Here is a 21,428-nt window from a genome sequence, read left to right as displayed (position 1 = left end):
TTACACCATCATAGAGTCATCGTTATTACAAAACAAGTCTTGTAAAACATGCAGAAGCAAATAGTTTAACTCACACACCGAGTTCAAATACACATACTGGTTTGCTGATTACAGACCGCAAAAGCATTCAGATAAGAGAAAAGAGATCATGCCCATGATCTAGTCTTCATCACCCGCCGGGTGGAGACAATACTTGCAGAATCCCTGATATAGAAGGTCATCTGCAACAAGAGAGAATAAACCCTGAGTACGGGAATGTACTCAGCTAGACTTACCCGTCGAAAACCAAACAAATGACACCAAGGATTATGCATAGCTTAATGTAGTGGAGCTGGCTGACACTTTCTTTTTGCAGAAAAGCATAAGTAATAATGATCAACTCTTAACCTGAACTAGCAGTGACTTTTTAGCCATTAACCTGTCATCTATATTAGCACCTACACTAAGCAATCATTTTATTAGGGTGCAAACATTAATAACCATATCAGGTATTCATTGTGGCAACCTTATCATCATCCATTTAACCATATCGTTAAATTAATTGAATCTACGTTGCCGCTGCTCAGTCAAGTTCTCACTATCTGGGAGAGACGGCGATTCGAATCGATTCCTATCCAGCTGGAGGGGTATTCCTAAACACAAACCCTGCTTCCCCCGTCAGGGTTGCAACAAGTCACCTTTGGTACGATTCAGGAGTCGCGAGTCCGAACAGATCGACATTCTCAGAGAACCACTCTGCCAAGGTTGTTCGGGACTCTAACCCGCCTTGGACTTATGCCAATGGCTCTCCGCACATCCTTACTACCTCCAGAATGTCGCCACTGCTCGCGTCCTCGGCCTGAGTCGAGCTACTAGGCTTCGCGGTCGGAACGACTTATCCGGCCAGCTAAGTGTTAGGCTGCGTTCAACATGACATGAGGACGTACAGCGTATCAGTCCTTAAACGACTCAGACGGAGTCACTATGTTCAAACCTACACAAGACCCCGCTCGGTCTTAATTCATTATTCACATGGTTCTTTTCCACGATAGCAAATATAGCCAACCGTGATCCACCTCATCCTAAAGCTCGCAGGTGACAGGAAATCACCTGACTTCTACCGCACTAAGCATGGCTAAGCATTTAACATGTTCCTGAACTTAAATAGGATTCTAGTGCGATATCTGGACAAGGAAGGATATATAATGCAGCAATTGGTTCCAACCAATTCCTATACTTAATGCATCATCAACAATAAAAGATACTTAATGTATTTGTAAAACATAGGAGGCTTAATATGCTCCGAGGCTTGCCTTTCAGGAACGAGGAAGGCTGGTGGTCAGGGCACTCGGGCAATTCCTCCGCGGCGACTGCTTTGTCGGCTTCCTGCACCTCGGGTTCCTCCTCCTGGTTGGCTCCCTCGAACTCCAGCAATGTCACTCCCTCCGGCACACCTATTGCATGAATACGCAAGATAAATATCATGGATGCACATGAACAAATGTCGGGGATGCTCGGGGAATGCACATGTTCGCTGTAGTTTGCATATTCCAACTTAAGCCCTATTCAAATCACTTTCACTTACCACGTTTATACAACCTAAGGTATAATTGCTCATCTTCCGTTAATGACCTAGCACCTGCACCTAAGCATATTCTCAAGTTAGGCTAACCCCTAAACATTCAATGAGAACATTGCACAAGCATACACTCAAGCATTTGTATTACAACCAAATGGAGACTATGTAGCGGTACAGTAAACTAGCCATAACTGGAGATTTATAAATCCAAATGATATGCAACAAGACAATCTGGAAAGCTTATAAAATTGTCTACAATACATTTTCAGACCTCAGAGCATGATTCAAACCTTTACCAGGTCGAACTCATAAATCAATAGAACTCTATCCTCACAAGGCAGAGAATAAGCAAAGACTGGAACCTAACTTTACACAGCTGTAGTTTCTAAACTACTAGGCCAAATGCCCTCAAATTTTGACAGGAGCTAGATACATAGATTATCTACAACTTTTGTATTCATCCCATTCACAGAAAACTAAAATATCATAGGGAACTTTCCAAAGTCCCCAGATCTGTCCAGAGGGATATAATGCAAAAAATTAATTATTAACTTATGATATAAACACTTAATTGGACAAAACCAACTTTACTGACATATCACACATATCACAAGAACACCAGAAAGTAGGGTGTTCATCCCCAAAATATTTCTTTTAATACCTTTCTTAATTTATTTAATTAATTAGTGGAAATAGTAAACATATATGAAAACTACACCATTAATTCTACAAAAATTACAGTAGACACTACATGCCCTAAGTAGACTACCATAAAAATTTCACACCATTTGAGTAGGTATAACAACCTACACAAAAATGGTAAGGCAGAATGGCTTAAAATGACATAATTAGGAAACCTTAGTGAAAAGTGTCAAGCAACAGATTTCATATTTTTCCTAGCATCCTTAGGGTACTAGGATACTCTCCAACAAATTTCATGGTCAATGGATTCATAAATAATTTACTAAAATTCATCCAAGTATCTACCAATGATAAAAGGAAAATCTATAACTCAAAAACTACACATGCAATGACCCTCAAATTTTAACCAGAGCTTCTACCATACAAGACTAGCTTACCCACAAAATTTCATAATTTTTGGATCAGAGAAACTCAAGATATGATTTAAACAAGTTTGCATGCATTCAAAAACACTTTTCAAGTTCCTATTTAATTCATCCAAAATTTCTACATAATGTGTTCAAGACATATTTTTCTTAAATACTAGACCTAACTGTGAGTCTAACAAAATTGGAAGTACTCAATTTGGATCTACCAATTGGGAGTTACAAAAATCACAAATCAGCATTCAAAACTGCATTTTTGAACTAGCCCTAAGACAGCACAGCCACTGACGTGCGGGTCCCGATGTCAGCCGACCCCACCCGTCAGCGAGATGAAAACAGAGGAGGCACGACGACGGCGCGGCACACGGCGAGGCTCGCCGACGGCGAGGCTCGCCGACGGCGGCTCCTCCAGCGAATTCAACGGCACCGGCATGCTCCCCAAGTTCCCCCGCGTGGATTGACCCCCTAAGCCTAGACCCTAGCAGCCCCAAAGCACGCCGGCCATGGCGCACGGCGGCCCTGCCGTGGCGCACGGCGGTGCGCGGCCGCGTTTCGGCATGACCGGACCGGCTTGGTCGGTAAGGTCTTCACAGGAGCTGCTACAAGCGATGGGGAAGACGAGACGAGGGCTAGGGATGGAGGAATGGTGCGGTGGTGCGCTGGCCACGGTGAGCGCCATCTCCGGCGATGCTCAGCCATGGCGGCGGTGGTGGAAACGGTCACAGCGACCTTACCTAAGCTCGAGTGGCTCGGCTAAACGGTGGAGGACGGAGAGGCAAACACGGCGGAGCTCCAGACGAGCTGGCCGACGCGTTTTTGGGGTGGTGCGAGAGCTAGGCGACGGCAAAGCAGGAGCGGCAATGGCGGAGCGGCTGCTTGCTTGGCGCAGCGCGTGGTGGAGGCGAAGAAAGGCGAACTGGAGCGGGTGAGTGCGTCGGGCAGGCACGCGGGGTGCTCAAGACGCGGCTGGCCATGCCAGGGCGTCCACGGCGCGTGGCCAGCGTGCTTAGGCGAGCGGCGACGCGCGGCACACACGCGTCGGGCGTTTTCTGAAACGGAGGTCACTGTAGCTTGATTGAAACGCTGATTCAGTTAACCGTATCGAGCCTAACAGCGTTACTTGATGGCCCTCATCCTCCTAATCCATTGGTCATTAGCGAAAACCTTCTAAATGAAAATTGTAGCCCTTTGTATAGTCTACAATTCTTATTAAAAGACCAAGACCTAATTCCCAAAGAATCAAGAATAAAATCATCCCCAAAGTCGGGCCAAAGAAACTGAAAACTGGTTTTTGACTTAGAAATTTTCTGAGTTTCCAAATAGCCCTCAAAACTGACTTGTGGGCCATTTTTGAGCATGTTGTGCACATTTTCATGAGATGGCCATAAAATAACTTTTGTTCCTTACATAATTCTCTACATCTTTGCTTTAGGTTGCTCAGACATGCAAACATCCTAAGCCACACTTTTTAAACAGTCAAACAAAAGGGTTCAGGGGTCAAATTTGGTCAAACCATGACTTGGAAACCTAATTAGTTACAAGCTTGAACAATGTTCCAAAAGACATTCTATGTGTAACTAAGTTACTTACAAGCATTTCTAGCCACACCATGCATTGGTCACACAAGAATCAATCAAGGTATGTACTGAAACAATGAAAAACACAAGAAATGTTGCAAATGTTTCATTGTCATGTTTCACATGTTTCATGATCTTGTTGCATAGTATTAACTAATCTTGTTTCACTAAGTGAGTGGCACATGTTGCACTCAAGTGTTGCACACTTTACATTTCATAAAAGAGACAACACACATGAAATATACAACATGTTGCAATGTTTCGAAATCATGTTTCATGTGATATAAGTTCACGAAGGGATGCATGATGCTCATGTTCATGAAATGCAGTGCAAATGTGGAAGTTAAACACCAGGGGTGTTACAGCCCTCCCCCCTTATAAAAATCTCATCCCGAGATTTGAAAAGCATACCATTGTTGATAGAATTCCTTATAACCATCCCTCAAATAGTCTTCCCTTTCCCACGTTGCATCACGTTCACTACCCTAATTGCTCCACATGACTTTATAGAACTTGACTACCCGACTCTGAGTCACTCACTCATGAGTGTCAATCACTCGAACCGGCTTTTCTTCAAAGGTCAAATCAGATTTTAACTCGATATCCCCCAATGGAACTCTCTCTTCAGGGACGCGAAGACATTTCTTCAATTGGGATATATGAAAGACATTGAAGATAGCACTCATCTCAGGAGGTAATTGAATCTTGTACGCCACTTTACCACTTTGTCCAATGATTTCAAATGGACCAACGTATTTCGGCGCAAGCTTTTCGCTTCACACCAAAGCAGTTGGACACTTTTCATAGGTGAGACTTTCAGATAAACGAAGTCTCCAACCTCAAATTCAATAGGTTTTCTACATCGATCAGCATAACTTTTCTGCCTAGCTTGAGCTGCGGCCATGTGGGTTTGGATAGTACGGACTTGTTCTTCGGCTTCTTGAACGAAATCAATTCCATAATATCTCCTTTCACCGGCTTGTACCCAGTTCAACGGGGTTCTACACTTCCGGCCATACAAAGCTTCAAACGGTGCCATCTTTATGCTCTCTTGATAACTATTATTGTACGAGAATTCAGCTAGGGGTAACCATTTTTCCCATGAGCCCTTAGCCGAGATGACACATGCTCTCAACATATCTTCTAAGATTTGATTCACCCGTTCAGTTTGCCCATTGGTTTGCAGATGATAGGCAGAACTTCTTACGAGCTTAGTCCCTAATAATCCGTGTAAGTGCTCCCAAAAGCGAGCGGTGAACTGTGGTCCTCTATCTGAGACAATAGTACGAGGGATCCCATGAAGTCGGACTATCTGGTTGAAGTACAACTCTGCATAGTCGGTTGGACGAAAGTCTATGCGGACAGGAATGAAGTGTGCCGACTTGGTCAGTCGGTCCACAATCACCCAAATGGAGTTAAAATTCCTCTGAGTAGTAGGGAGTCCAACTATAAAATCCATACTTATCTCTTCCCATTTCCAACCTGGAATAGAGAGTGGCTGAAGTAATCCAGCTTTCATGTGTACAGCCTTGACCCGACAACAAGTGTCACACCTAGCCACATAAGCGGCTATCTCTTTCTTCATTTTGGTCCACCAAAATCGAGGCTTTAAATCATGATACATTTTACTACTACCAGGATGAATAGATAGTTTAGAGGAATGAGCTTCGGATATAATTTGATTTCTAAGCTCTCTATCCTTCGGAACTACCAACCTATCCTTGAACCATAATACGCCTTCCTCATGTACTCGAAAATGTTTGGTTTCTTGCTCTTTCATCTTGCACTTGATGTGAAACACACCTACATCAGTCTTCTATAGCTCGATAATTCGACTCTGTAAAGTACAACTAACGGTTATGTTGTGCAGGACTGCAGGATGAAGGAGCTTTGACAAATGGACATCACTCTCAATCAATGAGTGGCAATGAGACTTTCTGCTTAAGGCATCCGCGACGACATTTGCCTTGCCAGGGTGATAGTGCACTTGGAGGTTATAATCCTTGATCAACTCGAGCCATCTCCTCTGATGCATATTCAACTCAGGTTGAGTGAAGATGTACTTGAGACTTTTATGATCAGTGTAGATGTTGCACACATTGCCAAGAAGATAATGTCTCCAGGCTTTCAAAGCATGAACCACTGCAGCGAGTTCTAAGTCATGCGTGGGATAATTCACTTCATGCTTCTGAAGTTGGCGAGAGGTATAAGCGATGACTCTACCCTCTTGCATAAGAACACCTCCTAACCCAATACCTGATGCATCACAGAACACATCAAAAGGTTTCTCGATATCCGGTTGTGCCAAAACCGGAGCCGATGTTAGAAGAGTTCGCAGGGTATGGAAAGCCACATCACACTCAGGAGTCCAGACAAACTTCATGTCTTTTTGCAGCAATCGAGTCATAGGCTTGGCTATTTTAGAGAAATCCGGGATGAAGCGACGATAATAGCCAGCCAACCCTAGAAAACTCCGAACCTCGTGCACCGAGATGGGAGCCTTCTAGTTTAATACTTCTTGCACCTTGGTGGGATCAACCATAATTCCACCATCGGACAACACGTGTCCAAGAAAAGGTACCTCACGAAGCCAGAATTCACATTTGCTGAACTTTGCATACAGCTAGTGTTCTCGCAATCTAGTGAGGACCACCCATAAATGTTCAATGTGATCTTCTTCATTCTCAGAATAGACCAGGATATCATCTATAAATACTACCACAAATTTGTCCAACTCGGGCATAAACACTGAATTCATCAGATACATAAAATGTGCGGGGGCATTAGTCAATCCAAAAGACATAACCAGGTACTCATATAGACCATATCTTGTAGAGAATGCAGTTTTTGGGACATCCTCAGGCCGAATTTTGATTTGATGATACCCAGATCTCAAATCAATCTTGGAAAAGACTTTTGCTTTAGACAACTGATCAAACAAGATATCTATGCGTGGCAGAGGGTACTTATTCTTGATTGTAACTGCATTCAAGGGTCTATAATCTACACACATGCATAGAGATTGATCCTTCTTCTTCACAAAGATGGCTGGGCACCCCCACGGAGATGAACTAGGGCGGATAAGGCCTTTCTTGAGCAGTTCATTCAACTGGGTCTTAAGTTCGGCTAGTTCATTGGGAGGCATTCTATATGGTCCTTCTAGAGATGGGAGCTGTACCAGGAAGCAACTCTATCTTGAATTCTACTTCTCGATCCGGGGGCAATCTAGGCAAATCATTGGGAAAAACATTCGGAAAGTCACACACGATAGGGATATCTGCCAGAGACTTTGCTTGCACCGCATTGGTTGTGCAAGAAAGATTGATGTCCCTGGGTAACTGTACTAGAAAACCCTCCTGATTGCTAGGATCTCTGAGCATAACTACCCTAGTCGATGTATCAATAAGCACTCCATGACGGCTCATCCAATTCATTCCCAATATCACATCGATACCTAGCCTCGGTAAAATTACCAGATCAACCTGATAACTTCGCCCCTCTATCACAAATTGTACATCCCCAACTACTAGCTTGGTTGGGATAATACCACTGGCAGCCCTTATACAATAACCCTCACCCTCAATAGTATATGTTTTCTGCATAAACTTGGATGCAAATGCTGGACTAATGAAGGAATGCGAAGCACCTGAATCAAATAGTACAACTACGGGGTGTTGGTCAATCAGAAACTTACCGGCAGTCACTACCTCTCCTGAAGGAATCTCAGTAATATTAGTGTGGTTCACTTGTCCCTGACGACCACCTTGGTAGTTATTCTTCTTAGGGTAAGGGCATTCCCTAGCTCAGTGGCCTGTCTTGTTGTAGTTCCAGCACAACATGTTGCTTGGAGGAGCCCTAGAACTGCCCTGACTGGTAGTGCCCTTGGGAAGAGCAACTATAAATGCCTTGCGAAACCCAGTCTTGGCGGGATTCTTCTTCTGCGGTGGGCAAAACTTGGCGGCTGACGCTGGAGGATGGAATGGAGTCCTTTGTGCGATGGGAGCCTTAGATTGTGAGGCACCCGCCTCATAGGCCCTCTTACGACTTTTTGAAGCCGCATATACAGCATTGTTGTTCTCTTGCGATAAAGCATCACTCATAAACTCATTAAAATGAGCGCACTTGTAATTTCCCATGGTCTTCATCAGTTTGGGGCTAAGTCCCCGCTTGAAGCTAGCAATCTTCTTAGCCTCGGTGTCCACAAACTCGGTGGCGTACCTTGCAAGGTTGTTGAAAGCTTGCAGGTATTTGTTCAGGCTCTTGTTTCCCTGGGTCAGCTTCATGAACTCTGTATGTTTGATCGCCATAAGACCAGGAGGAATGTAATTTCCCCTGAAAGCAGACTTGAACTGATCCCAAGTGATTTGGGCATTAGCAGGCATAGTGGACCGATGATGACTCCACTAGATGCCAGCAGGCCCATGAAGTTGGTGCGACGCGTACTCAGTTTTTAGCACCTCAGTCAAGCAGAGCAGACGGAACTTCTGCTCGAGAGTATTCAACCACTCATCAGCTTGTAGAGGCTCCTCAGCCTCCTTGAAGATTGGGGGTTTCGTGTCAAGGAAATCCTTGAAATCACTGTATTGATTTGGATCTAGTCCTTGGCATGGACCACGGCCATCACGATTCACAATCGTACGGAGGGCCTTGGCCATAGTGCGCTGTCCTTCCGCAAGCATCGCTATTAGTTCCGTTGGTGTGGGTGGTGGTGGCGGAAGATCATCATCATCACTCGCACCGGTGGAACGAGTACGAGGCATCTGCACAATGCGCAACTAGTAATTATTGATGATGTCAGCACATTGGAGAGGAACAATATAATCATGCCAAACTGTATTTACTGACGAGAATGAAAACTTCATACAATAAACAGAGGCAATAATTCATTCTTCAATCACCACATCATCAAGTAGATTACTAGCGCCATATGCAGTGCATTCCAACATGACAAGTTTTAAACTTCACCATAACGTTACGCATCCCGAAGGGAGCGAATTAAAGTACCTTACAAGTATGACTGCAATAGCTTAACTAGTGAGACTTGCTAACGAACTACTCGTCGAAGTGATCACTGTCCACATCGGAGACACCTTGGACTTCTTCTGGGTATTCCTCTTCTTCTAACTCTAAAGAAGCATCTCTGTGATGGGTCACACGATCCAATTCTTGTGCAGCCTCATCTCTCTCAATAGTGAGGTTTGACCCCACTATTGCAGACGATAATTTGCAATACCGCGAATCTCCTCAACTTTTTGCTAAGAGATTGCACTTTATACTTGGGATAAGCAATTATAAGGGAGGGAGTAATGCAATATGAATGTAATGAGTGAATATGATGCATGCTCATTCCGTACGTCCTCACAAACCTAAGAAATTTAAGCTTTAGCGGAATATACGGTGGCATATATACGTTCTCTCAATTAGCGGTAACTAGTCGATCTACACGGTGCGTTGTTAGCGTACCTGCAGAAAAACTTCATTGCAGCCCAACCCAACAAAATATAATGCTAATTACCCAAGTAATAACTAAGATACTCTCCATATACACATCCCCCGATATATATACTTCGGTATCCAAACTACCCGACAAATGTACCCACAATTAAGTACCTTCATATATACATGTATGCAACATGTAAATACTCCAGTAACCACAACTAGCTCTCCCCTAGACCGATGGTTGGACGGTCATGCTCTCGCAACTCACACTTACTTTAGCGTAGAGGCAATTGATCCATACATTACCATTCAACGAATGGCACCCATGCAATATCACGCCGCATGGACGACGAAATAGAAACAATCAATTCCCCCAAGTTAGTAATTATATATAAGCCACCTAGAAGTCCTTAAGTGGGCTATAAGGGATGTGATCACCAGTATACCATAAAATTTTTTATTTTTGAACACTTATATATAACTATAAGTTTGAAAACCATTTTAACAACCAAAAGCTTTTTGTTTTAAATAGCCGTAAGACATGTTTAATGTTGAATCTAGCTCTGATACCAGCTGTCACAGAACCGACCAATTTATAAGAGCACAAGTACAAAAACAATCGCCGAAACGATTAAATTCTCGAACTTGAGCCCATATAAACCCGGTAGTCAACCGAAATCTCGAAGGATTTCAAACCAACTTGCATACAACCAAGATCACAGTAATTCAACATAACATATCGTACGTTACAACATTTCGCAGACATTCGCAAATAGATTACACCATCACAGAGTCATCGTTATTACAAAACAAGTCTTGTAAAACATGCGGAAGCAAATAGTTTAACTCACACACCGAGTTCAAATACACATACTGGTTTGCTGATCACAGACCGCAAAAGCATTCAGATAAGAGAAAAGAGATCATGCCCATGATCTAGTCTTCATCACCCGCCGGGTGGAGACAATACTTGCAGAATCCCTGATATAGAAGGTCATCTGCAACAAGAGGGAATAAACCCTGAGTACGGGAATATACTCAGCTAGACTTACCCATCGAAAACCAAACAAATGACACCAAGGATTATGCATAGCTTAATGTAGTGGAGCTGGCTGACACTTTCTTTTTGCAGAAAAGCATAAGTAATAATGATCAACTCTTAACCTGAACTAGCAGTGACTTTTTAGCCATTAACCTGTCATCTATATTAGCACCTGCACTAAGCAATCATTTTATTAGGGTGCAAACATTAATAACCATATCAGGTATTCATTGTGGCAACCTTATCATCATCCATTTAACCATATCGTTAAATTAATTAAATCTACGTTGCCGCTGCTCAGTCAAGTTCTCACTATCCGGGAGAGACGGTGATTCAAATCGATTCCTATCCAGCTGGAGGGGTATTCCTAAACACAAACCCTGCTTCCCCCGTCAGGGTCGCAACAAGTCACCTTTGGTACGATTCAGGAGTCACGAGTCCGAACAGATCGACATTCTCAGAGAACCACTCTGCCAAGGTTGTTCGGGACTCTAACCCTGCCTTGGACTTATGCCAATGGCTCTCCGCACATCCTTACTACCTCCAGAATGTTGCCACTGCTCGCGTCCCCGACATGAGTCGAGCTACTAGGCTTCGCGGTCAGAACGACTTATCCGGCCAGCTAAGTGTTAGGCTGCGTTCAACATGACATGAGGACGTACAGCGTATCGGTCCTTAAACGACTCAGACGGAGTCACTATGTTCAAACCTACACAAGACCCCGCCCGGTCTTAATTCATTATTCACATGGTTCTTTTCCACGATAGCAAATATAGCCAACCGTGATCCACCTCATCCTAAAGCTCGCAGGTGACAGGAAATCACCTGACTTCTACCGCACTAAGCATGGCTAAGCATTTAACCTGTTCCTGAACTTAAATAGGATTCCAGTGCGATATCTGGACAAGGAAGGATATATAATGCAGCAATTGGTTCCAACCAATTCCTATACTTAATGCATCATCGACAATAAAAGATACTCAATGTATTTGTAAAACATGGGAGGCTTAATATGCTCCGGGGCTTGCCTTTTAGGAATGAGGAAGGCTGGTGGTCAGGGCACTCGGGCAATTCCTCCGCGGCGACTGCTTCGTCGGCTTCCTGCACCTCGGGTTCCTCCTCCTGGTTGGCTCCCTCGAACTCCAGCAACGTCACTCCCTCCGGCACACCTATTGCATGAATGCGCAAGATAAATATCATGGATGCACATGAACAAATGTCGGGGATGCTCGGGGAATGCACATGTTCGCTGTAGTTTGCATATTCCAACTTAAGCCCTATTCAAATCACTTTCACTTACCACGTTTATACAACCTAAGGTATAATTGCTCATCTTCCGTTAATGACCTAGCACCTGCACCTAAGCATATTCTCAAGTTAGGCTAACCCCTAAACAATCAATGAGAACATTGCACAAGCATACACTCAAGCATTTGTATTACAACCAAATAGAGACTATGTAGCGGTACAGTAAACTAGCCATAACTGGAGATTTATAAATCCAAATGATATGCAACAAGACAATCTGGAAAGCTTATAAAATTGTCTACAATACATTTTCAGACCTAAGAGCATGATTCAAACCTTTACCAGGTCGAACTCATAAATCAACAGAACTCTATCCTCACAAGGCAGAGAATAAGCAAAGACTGGAACCTAACTTTACACAGCTGTAGTTTCTAAACTACTAGGCCAAATGCCCTCAAATTTTGACAGGAGCTAGATACATAGATTATCTACAACTTTTGTATTCATCCCATTCACAGAAAACTAAAATATCATGGGGAACTTTCCAAAGTCCCCAGATCTGTCCAGAGGGACATAATGCAAAAAATTAATTATTAACTTATGATATAAACACTTAATTGGACAAAACCAACTTTACTGACATATCACACATATCACAAGAACACCAGAAAGTTGGGTGTTCATCCCCAAAATATTTCTTTTAATACCTTTCTTAATTTATTTAATTAATTAGTGGAAATAGTAAACATATATGAAAACTACACCATTAATTCTACAAAAATTACAGTAGACACTACATGCCCTAAGTAGACTACCATAAAAATTTCACACCATTTGAGTAGGTATAACAACCTACACAAAAATGGTAAGGCAGAATGGCTTAAAATGGCATAATTAGGAAACCTTAGTGAAAAGTGTCAAGCAACAGATTTCATATTTTTCCTAGCATCCTTAGGGTACTAGGATACTCTCCAACATATTTTTCCTAGCATCCTTAGGGTACTAGGCTCGCCGACGGTGGCTCCTCCAGCGAATTCAACGGCACCGGCGTGCTCCCCAAGTTCCCCCGCGTGGATTGACCCCCTAAGCCTAGACCCTAGCAGCCCCAAAGCACGCCGGCCATGGCGCATGGCGGTGCGCGGCCGCGTTCCAGCATGACCGGACCGGCTTGGTCGGTAAGGTCTTCACAGGAGCTGCTACAAGCGATGGGGAAGACGAGACGAGGGCTAGGGATGGAGGAATGGTGCGGTGGTGCGCTGGCCACGGTGAGCGCCATCTCCGGCGATGCTCAGCCATGGCGGTGGTGGTGGAAACGGTCACAGCGACCTTACCTAAGCTCGAGTGGCTCGGCTAAACGGTGGAGGACGGAGAGGCGAACACGGCGGAGCTCCAGACGAGCTGGCCGATGCGTTTTTGCGGTGGTGCGAGAGCTAGGTGACGGCGAAGTAGGAGCGGTAATGGCAGAGCGGTTGCTTGCTTGGCGTAGCGCGCGGTGGAGGCGAAGAAAGGCGAACTGGAGCGGGTGAGTGCGTTGGGCAGGCGCGCGGGGTGCTCAAGACGCGGCTGGCCAGTGCCAGGGCGTCCACGGCACGTGGCCAGCGTGCTCAGGCGAGCGGCAACGCACGGCACACACGCGTCGGGCGTTTTCTGAAACGGAGGTCACTGTAGCTTGACTGAAACGCTGATTCAGTTAACCGTATCGAGCCTGACAGCGTTACTTGATGGCCCTCATCCTCCTAATCCGTTGGTCATTAGCGAAAACCTTCTAAATGAAAATTGTAGCCCTTTGTATAGTCTACAATTCTTATTAAAAGACCAAGACCTAATTCCCAAAGAATCAAGAATAAAATCATCCCCAAAGTCGGGCCAAAGAAACTGAAAACTGGTTTTTGACTTAGAAATTTTCTGAGTTTCCAAATAGCCCTCAAAACTGACTTGTGGGCCATTTTTGAGCATGTTGTGCACATTTTCATGAGATGGCCATAAAATAACTTTTGTTCCTTACATAATTCTCTACATCTTTGCTTTAGGTTGCTCAGACATGCAAACATCCTAAGCCACACTTTTTAAACAGTCAAACAAAAGGGTTCAGGGGTCAAATTTGGTCAAACCATGACTTGGAAACCTAATTAGTCAAAGTGACCAACATGAACAATGTTCCAAAAGACATTCTATGTGTAACTAAGTTACTTACAAGCATTTCTAGCCACACCATGCATTGGTCACACAAGAATCAATCAAGGTATGTACTGAAACAATGAAAAACACAAGAAATGTTGCAAATGTTTCATAGTCATGTTTCACATGTTTCATGATCTTGTTGCATAGTATTAACTAATCTTGTTTCACTAAGTGAGTGGCACATGTTGCACTCAAGTATTGCACACTTTACATTTCATAAAAGAGACAACACACATGAAATATACAACATGTTGCAATGTTTCGAAATCATGTTTCATGTGATATAAGTTCACGAAGGGATGCATGATGCTCATGTTCATGAAATGCAGTGCAATGTGGAAGCTAAACACCAGGGGTGTTACACGAGTGACTATTGCTTCAGCTACTCCGACTCTGACGATGAAGGTACTTATGATCCCACTCGTGAGTGCTTCCATGTCGGACTCAGGATGCCAAGCACGGGCGATGAGGACGAGGGGGCAGGCAACCGTACTCCGCTTCACTAGGGAACGGGCGATGCCACGCCCTCACGCGTTGTCCCACTGGCAGCAAGCCCTACGGTGCTATTAGGCCCGGTGCATTCGAGGCTGAGACCTGAAGGTAGGCGACCTAGTGTTGAGGCTAAGGCAGAGCAACAAGGGCCGCCACAAGCTGACCCCGCCGTGGGAAGGACCATACATCGTTGCCCAAGTGCTGAAGCCCGGGACCTACAAGCTAGCCGATGAGAAGGGCGAAATTCCCAACAACGCTTGGAACATAGAACAACTACGTCACATTTACCCTTAAATTTCCAAGCATTGTATACATTGTTTCTCGAAATACAATTAAGAAGCGTTCTTTAGTTGTTCTAATTCTTCGAGAAACCTCGCGAGCCCATCAAAGGCCTCGACATTACGATAACATCACAAGGGAGACATGGCTTTGCTTCTATAGAACTGAGCCTCCCTCGGGGGCTAGATGGGGGATTCCCACCTAAGTCCCATGCACTATTTTTAGTCATTTTTCAAAAAAAATTCCTACGCCAAAACTCTCTAGCATGCTCTGACGAATCGGTTGTGAAAAACCCAAGGACCGAAAGTCTGTCTCAGGGCCAGAAGGTCGGTAGAGTCGCAAGATAGCCTACACCTCCGGGCTACGACACTCCCTCACCACCTTTCGCCCAAGGGGCGGCTTAGGTTCCAAAGAGGTTTTTTTGTGAAAGACATCTGATCAGAGACAACAGAGGACAAAGGCTCAAAAATACAAGAAAAACGACTAAGAAGCACGATTACTTTAAAAAAGGCCTCGACAGCCACAAGCGTCATGATACAAAGTTAATCCCTAGTTTATTTACATGGCCTCTCGGGCCCAGGTCAAGGCTCAGGGCCTCTAGCATCGGCGGACGGTGGGGGAGGGACCACCTCCTCTTCGAATAGCTTAGCCAGCGCCGTGCCGGGGCCCTCCGCTGCCTCCATCAGCTTCGCGACCACCTCGTCGGCCTCCTCGTCATCATTGGGTAGGACATAGCCATCGCTGATGGCTTGGAGGTCAACGCTAATGTAGTGCGAAGTGATGATGGCCAACATGCGCTTGACGCCCGTATGCAGCGCCCCTCGGAGTCGCTCGCCCACTTGGCCACTCGACGCAATCAAGCGGCTTCCGAGAGAGCTTCCTGACTGGACCCCCTCGACTTCCAGGGCCTCGCAGGTGGTACGGGCGGCGCTCTTCAGCGCATCATGCTCCCCGATCTCGGTTTCAAGAACCGCCTGCACTGCAGCAGAGGCCTCGGCTGCCTGGGTGACCTCCTCCAGCTCTATGCCAAACGCAACAGAACAAGGTTGAGCGCAAAGGAGTACAAGCCAGAACAATGGTGGAAGTCTACGGAACTCACCCTCGGCCTTCTACCCCCAGCGTCGGGCCTTGACCTGTGAGGCCTCGGCTTTCTCCTTCCAATGCTGGGCCTCGACCCGAGACGCCTCAGCCTTCTCCTTCAGGCGCTGGGCCTTGACCCGAGTAGCCTCGGCCACCCTGGAAGCCTCTCTCCCCAGCTCTGCGTTACACCAGGGAGTTAGGGAGCAAACACAAGAAAAGCGAATAAAACGAGGGGAATAGGACTCACCCTCGGCCTTTTCCCTTTAGACCACAGCCTCGGTCCGGGAGGCCTCAACCACCGTAAGGGCCTCATCCAAGGCGCCTTTCATTAGCTGGTGCGCACTCTGCTCCACCCCTAGCTGCCCAGCAAGGACCTTGCTTGAGGCCGTGGCTTCTCTAGCCTGGGACCTGCTCATCGGCCACGCGGGTCAGCTCCTCCTCCAACTCCTTGACCCGCGTTGCTAGAGGGGTGACCTGCTCCTGGGCCATGGCTGCCTTGACCTTTGCATCAGCACAATGAAGACAGAGGTCCTCCACCTCCATGCTCCGTGCTGCCAGAAGTTCATTGGCGCTGGCAAGTAGGCCCTTCTGCCGCTGGAGCTGGTCCCAGACGTCCCTCTCCCGCTGGAGAAAGACCAACTTCCTGAGGGACTGGGTCTCGAGCTCCTGGGTAAGCAGAACCGGGGGTATTCACTACAAGAAAACTCAGAAAAAGACAACACTACATGAGAAAAGAAAGTGCGAACCTGGGTGACTCCGGGCAGATCGTCGGCCACCACGGACAGCGCCGTCTATAGTGACCACTCCGCCAGTTGGCGGTATTGCTCGAAGGTGTCCCAGTGCCTGCCCTCGGCTGTGTCTTCGAGGGCGAACAGAGGCTCCCCCTTAGGGTCATCCTAGCTCTACCACAGGACACGTGGGTGATCCCACCCACGGGGCTCGGGTCGAACCCGCACGAGGGCTGAGCTTCCCTCACCCAGGGTCGGAACCGGCTGCTCCACGACGCCGGCCACCTCGGCGTCGACCACCTCCTGTGCCTGGGAAGTATCGTCGGAGGAGATCGGATGGACCTCCACCTCCCGGGCGCTCTCCCGCGACGACGGCGGGCCTTGAACCAAGGGTACCACCGAGGCCTCCGCCGCCTTCATCTCCACTTCTTGGGCCGACAGCCTTGCCGCAATCACGTCGGTCTCGGTAGTACCAGGGGCTCCGGCCTCTGCCATCATGGCCTCGATGGTCCCGGGGGCTCCGGCCTTCGCCATTGTGGCCTCGGTGGTCGCGGGGGCTCCGACCACCGTTGCTACTGCCTCGGCAGTCCTAGGCGCCCCGGCCTCCATCGCCTCGGCCTCCGAGACCCCAGGGACCTCGACCTCGGTGGCCTCGGCAACTGAGGGCACCTCGGCCCTATCCGGCTCACGGGCCTCGCCCTCGCGCGGCGGAGGCACTCCCTCCCCTGTCTGTGTCGGGGCCACCTCGACAGCCCCTCCTTCGGTGGCCGGCTCCTTCGGGTCAGCCCTCACCGATGCCGCGCCACGTTGTAGGGCGGCTTGCGCCTCCGCCACCCAGTGGGCGGTGGAGCCAGGGTTCACCTTGAGCGCCTTAAGGGGCGCCAAGGTGGGCACCTCCGCAGGCCGCTTTCGGCTAAGGACAAAACATTTACAGGGTCAGCACAAGACAAAAGAACAAACAGAAAACTCTACGGCTCCACCAAAAATACGCTTACCTTGAGCGGGGCTGCAACTGCTTCGGCACGGCGACCCTCGTCTGCAAAGGCGGTGGCGGCGGCAGAGGCACGGCCTCTGTATCCGTCGACGCTAGCCGGTCCTTGACGGACCCCAGCACCCCCTCGGTCCTCTGCGGGGGCAGTTGCAACGCCCCCACCGCCACCTGCTCCACCGCTGCCGTCGAGCCCACCGGGCTGACGGCACGCTTTCCCAGCACCCGCGCCTCGGGCGTATCGACCTCGGCCCTGAGGCGGGCAATTACCGACCCCGGGGCTGCTCCTCCTTCTCCCCCTAGGAGCGCTGGGGCTGCTCCTCCTTCTCCCCCTAGGAGCGATGGGCTGCTTGCCGATGCCCTGGGCACCGTCTCCTCGATGTCAGGGAGATGGTCCAGGGGACCCCGCCCAATCTCGCCCTCGTCATCTCCGTCCGAGGCATCCGTCGATAGCGATGGTGACGGGGACTCCTCCAACGGGAGACTGTCCTTCCTCTGCTGCCGGCGGCGCTTATCTAGTTCCTCGCGCGCGAGGTACCATAAAATGGGGTACCCCGAGCGTATACCAAAAGAATCACTTAAACCCCATCAATAACAGAGCCAAAGGGTAAGCCATTTGTTAAACCCCGGCCTCGTCTGAGCCCGCCAGCTCTCCGCCTCACTCCTGGCCTCACACGGGAGGTCTCGATGGCCTGCCAAATCTCTGCCTCGTGCGAGGCCTTGCGCAGAGGGCCTCGATGAGGAACCGATTTTTCGTCTCGCCCGAGGCCCCACGCGTAAAGCCTCGGACGAGATGTCGATTCTCCGTCTCGCTCGAAGCCGGCTTGGCAATAATCCGTCGCTTCCGCCTCGACCAGTCTCTCCGACAGCGCGTCGCGTCCCATTAATGCGTCAACCACTCCCGCAATCTCAGCCGGATGATGGCTCGACACCACAGAATGGCCGACGGGACAGGAAGTCACATCAATGCCATACTGACCAGGACCGGGCGCGGCTGGGGTTACCGGCCACTGTGTTCCGGTGCTGTGCCACGATCAGTGCCTGCACTACACTGTGCCATGTAACCCCCGCCTCGGAGACAACGCGGCATGGGGAGTCTAGTCCGGGTCACCATAGCCTCGGAATCAGCGTATGAGATCAACTGTTCCCTCCAAGCCTCGATAATCTACGTTAGGGTCTCGGTAATCTCGGGATTTACGTCTGCCGAGACCCCCACGATGGCTCGGCCTCGGCACCAACTAAGCCTCGGCTTCTCACGTGCAGTCAACACACAGTGACCAGCACACCGATCACCACGCCCGCTTCTAGAAAACACTGGAGCTCCCACGACGCACAGGGTCGGATGTGATCGGCGCGTCGCCCCAGTACTTCAAGGACGAGACCACCCCATCGGACACGCCGCCACAGTAACAGGCTACAGGGTTTGGACATGCCGCCTCCGTTCGCACGACGCCGTGTAGCTAGCGCATGTATTACCCTTGTCCCCCCTTCAACTATAAAAGGGAAGGACCTGGGCCGTTTCTAGGGGGACATGAACGATTAGGCCTATGCCCACGCAACGAACTCACGCATGAACACACAGACGAACGCTCGAGCTTCCCTGCTGTTTGAGATCAACATCTCAAGCAATCCATGCCACTCCCCGTAGAGACCTAGGACGAGTTTCCTCTCTCGTCCTGCTTGTAACCCCCTACTACAAGCATTTCGGTGCAATGAATACAAGATCGACCTCCCAAACTAGACGTAGGGTGTTCATTACTCGAACCAGTATAAACCTTGTGTCTCTTTGCATCACCATCCGGGATTGGGAACATGCAGTATAAATTTATTAGTTGGTTGAGGGTCCGCCGGTCTGAAACACCGACAGTGTGTAAGACTACATATTTTTATATGTGTGTGAGACTACATTTATGCATGTGTGTGAGACTACCCTTTGCAACATCCAGATGACTCTATTTGAACATCCACTCTATTACTACTAAAACTTTATGAAATCACTTAACACTTTATGAAATGAAGAAATGACCAAAATAAAAGTAGGAGATCTTGATGAGTTATACAACTTTTTTATTCATCACCTTTACAGCTGAAATCACTTAGTGTTTGAAAATCAGGTTTGAAGCTATCATTTTCTAAAATTTAAAATTTGAATTGTTCAAAATTAGTGACAAAGATAGATGACTAGACTAAAATGATAGAGCATGATTTTAGAAAAATTTAGGAAAAAAACCATCATATTTGGAGTTTGTATGAGAGAGAAAGACTAGTTACAAATTTTACCCAGAGATTAAAAAGTAAAAGCACAACTGTTCATGATGATCAATGATGAACAAGTGTGATTTCTCTTTTTAATCTGTGGCAGAAACTTGCAACTAGTTTTTCTCCCTCGTACTAACTCCAAATGTGATGATTTTTTTTCTAAAATTTTCTAAAATCTTGCCCTATCAAGTTAGTGTGTTGATTTGGTCATTCTTTTCATTTGACAAAGTTTGAGCACTTCAAATTTTCAAATTTAAAAAAATGATAAGTTTTAAAGAGATTTTCAACCATTAAATGATTTTAGCTGAAAAAGTGATGAATACCAAAGTTGTATAACTCATCAAGATCTACAACTTTTATTTTGAGCATTTCTTCATCTGACAAAGTGATATTAAACATTGTTCACGAATCAACATGTTTCTCTATAGTTGCGGAAACTATGAGTCATATATGAATTTATGAACAATGTTTACTAATACTTTGTCACATGAAGAAGTGACCAAAATAAAAATTGTAGATAGTGATGAGTTCAACAACTTTTATGTTCATGACTTTTATTGTTGAAATCATTTAAGGTTTCAAAATCTTGTTTGAAGTTGTCAATTATTGAAATTTAAAATTTCAACTATCCAAATTTGGTCAAATGAAAATATGATCAAAATAAAAGTTGTACATATTGATGAGTTCTACAACTTTGGTATTCATGAGTTTTTCATCTAAAATCATTTACTCTTTCAAAATATTGTTTCAAGTTGAAATTGTTTGAATTTCAAAATTTTTGTTTTTTTGTTTTCTATATTGTTTTGACTACAATTGTTTATATATATTTCTTCATATATAGAATAATACAAAATATTATATTTGTGCATATACACAATTGTTTTTATATTACTTTTATTTTGGTCACAATTGTTTTATATATACACAATTGTTTTTATAATACAAAATTAATAATTTAAAAAATAAAAAATATTTGTAGGGGCGGTTGGATCAGGAACCGCCCCTAGAAATGCATTTGTAGGGGCGGCTGGATCAGGAAGCGCCCCTACAAATGAATTTGTAGGGGCGGCTGGATCAGAAACCGCCCCTACAAATCATCTCGACTATAAAATCAAGGGCGCACGGGTGTTGTCTGCTATTGGGCGCTCTCTTCTCCTCCGACGCCGTCAGGCTGCCCCGCCGACGCCGGCCCGCGCCTCTTCCCCGCACCCGCGCGCCCCATCTCCGCACCCGCGCGACCCCTCCCCGCACCCGCGCCCCCTCGCCGCACCCGCGCGCCTGCTCCTCCCCGCCCTAGGGTTTCTAGAGGAGTGGCGACACCACCGGCGAGCGAGGAGCCTTCAGCCTCTAGCGGTCCAGCCTCGGTGGAGGATCCAATATGAAGCGAGACCTGAAACCTGCGGCTGCGAGGGACGCGGGACCACGACGAGCGTCGTCGACGTGCAAGCAACGGTGAGGTCATCCCCGATCTGAACTTTTTTGTTTTTGTT

The 21,428-nt window shown here is 46.8% G+C and overlaps 1 protein-coding gene across 1 annotated transcript; it reads right to left on the bottom strand.

The window, feature by feature from the left end:
* Positions 1–16,359: 16,359 nt before the first annotated feature.
* LOC136465444 (uncharacterized) lies at positions 16,360–18,563 on the bottom strand. The gene is made up of 4 exons (XM_066464173.1): positions 18,349–18,563; positions 17,687–18,256; positions 17,088–17,604; positions 16,360–16,629 (listed from the first exon to the last, which is right to left on the bottom strand). Exons 1-4 carry the CDS (start codon positions 18,561–18,563, stop codon positions 16,360–16,362), a joined length of 1,572 nt encoding a protein of 523 aa, XP_066320270.1.
* Between the last annotated feature and the right edge of the window lie 2,865 nt (positions 18,564–21,428).

Source organism: Miscanthus floridulus, chromosome 7, assembly GCF_019320115.1.
Source record: "Miscanthus floridulus cultivar M001 chromosome 7, ASM1932011v1, whole genome shotgun sequence".
NCBI lineage: Eukaryota > Viridiplantae > Streptophyta > Magnoliopsida > Poales > Poaceae > Miscanthus > Miscanthus floridulus.
Note: the sequence above shows the minus strand (reverse complement) of the source record. Positions and strands in the feature narration are given on the sequence as shown.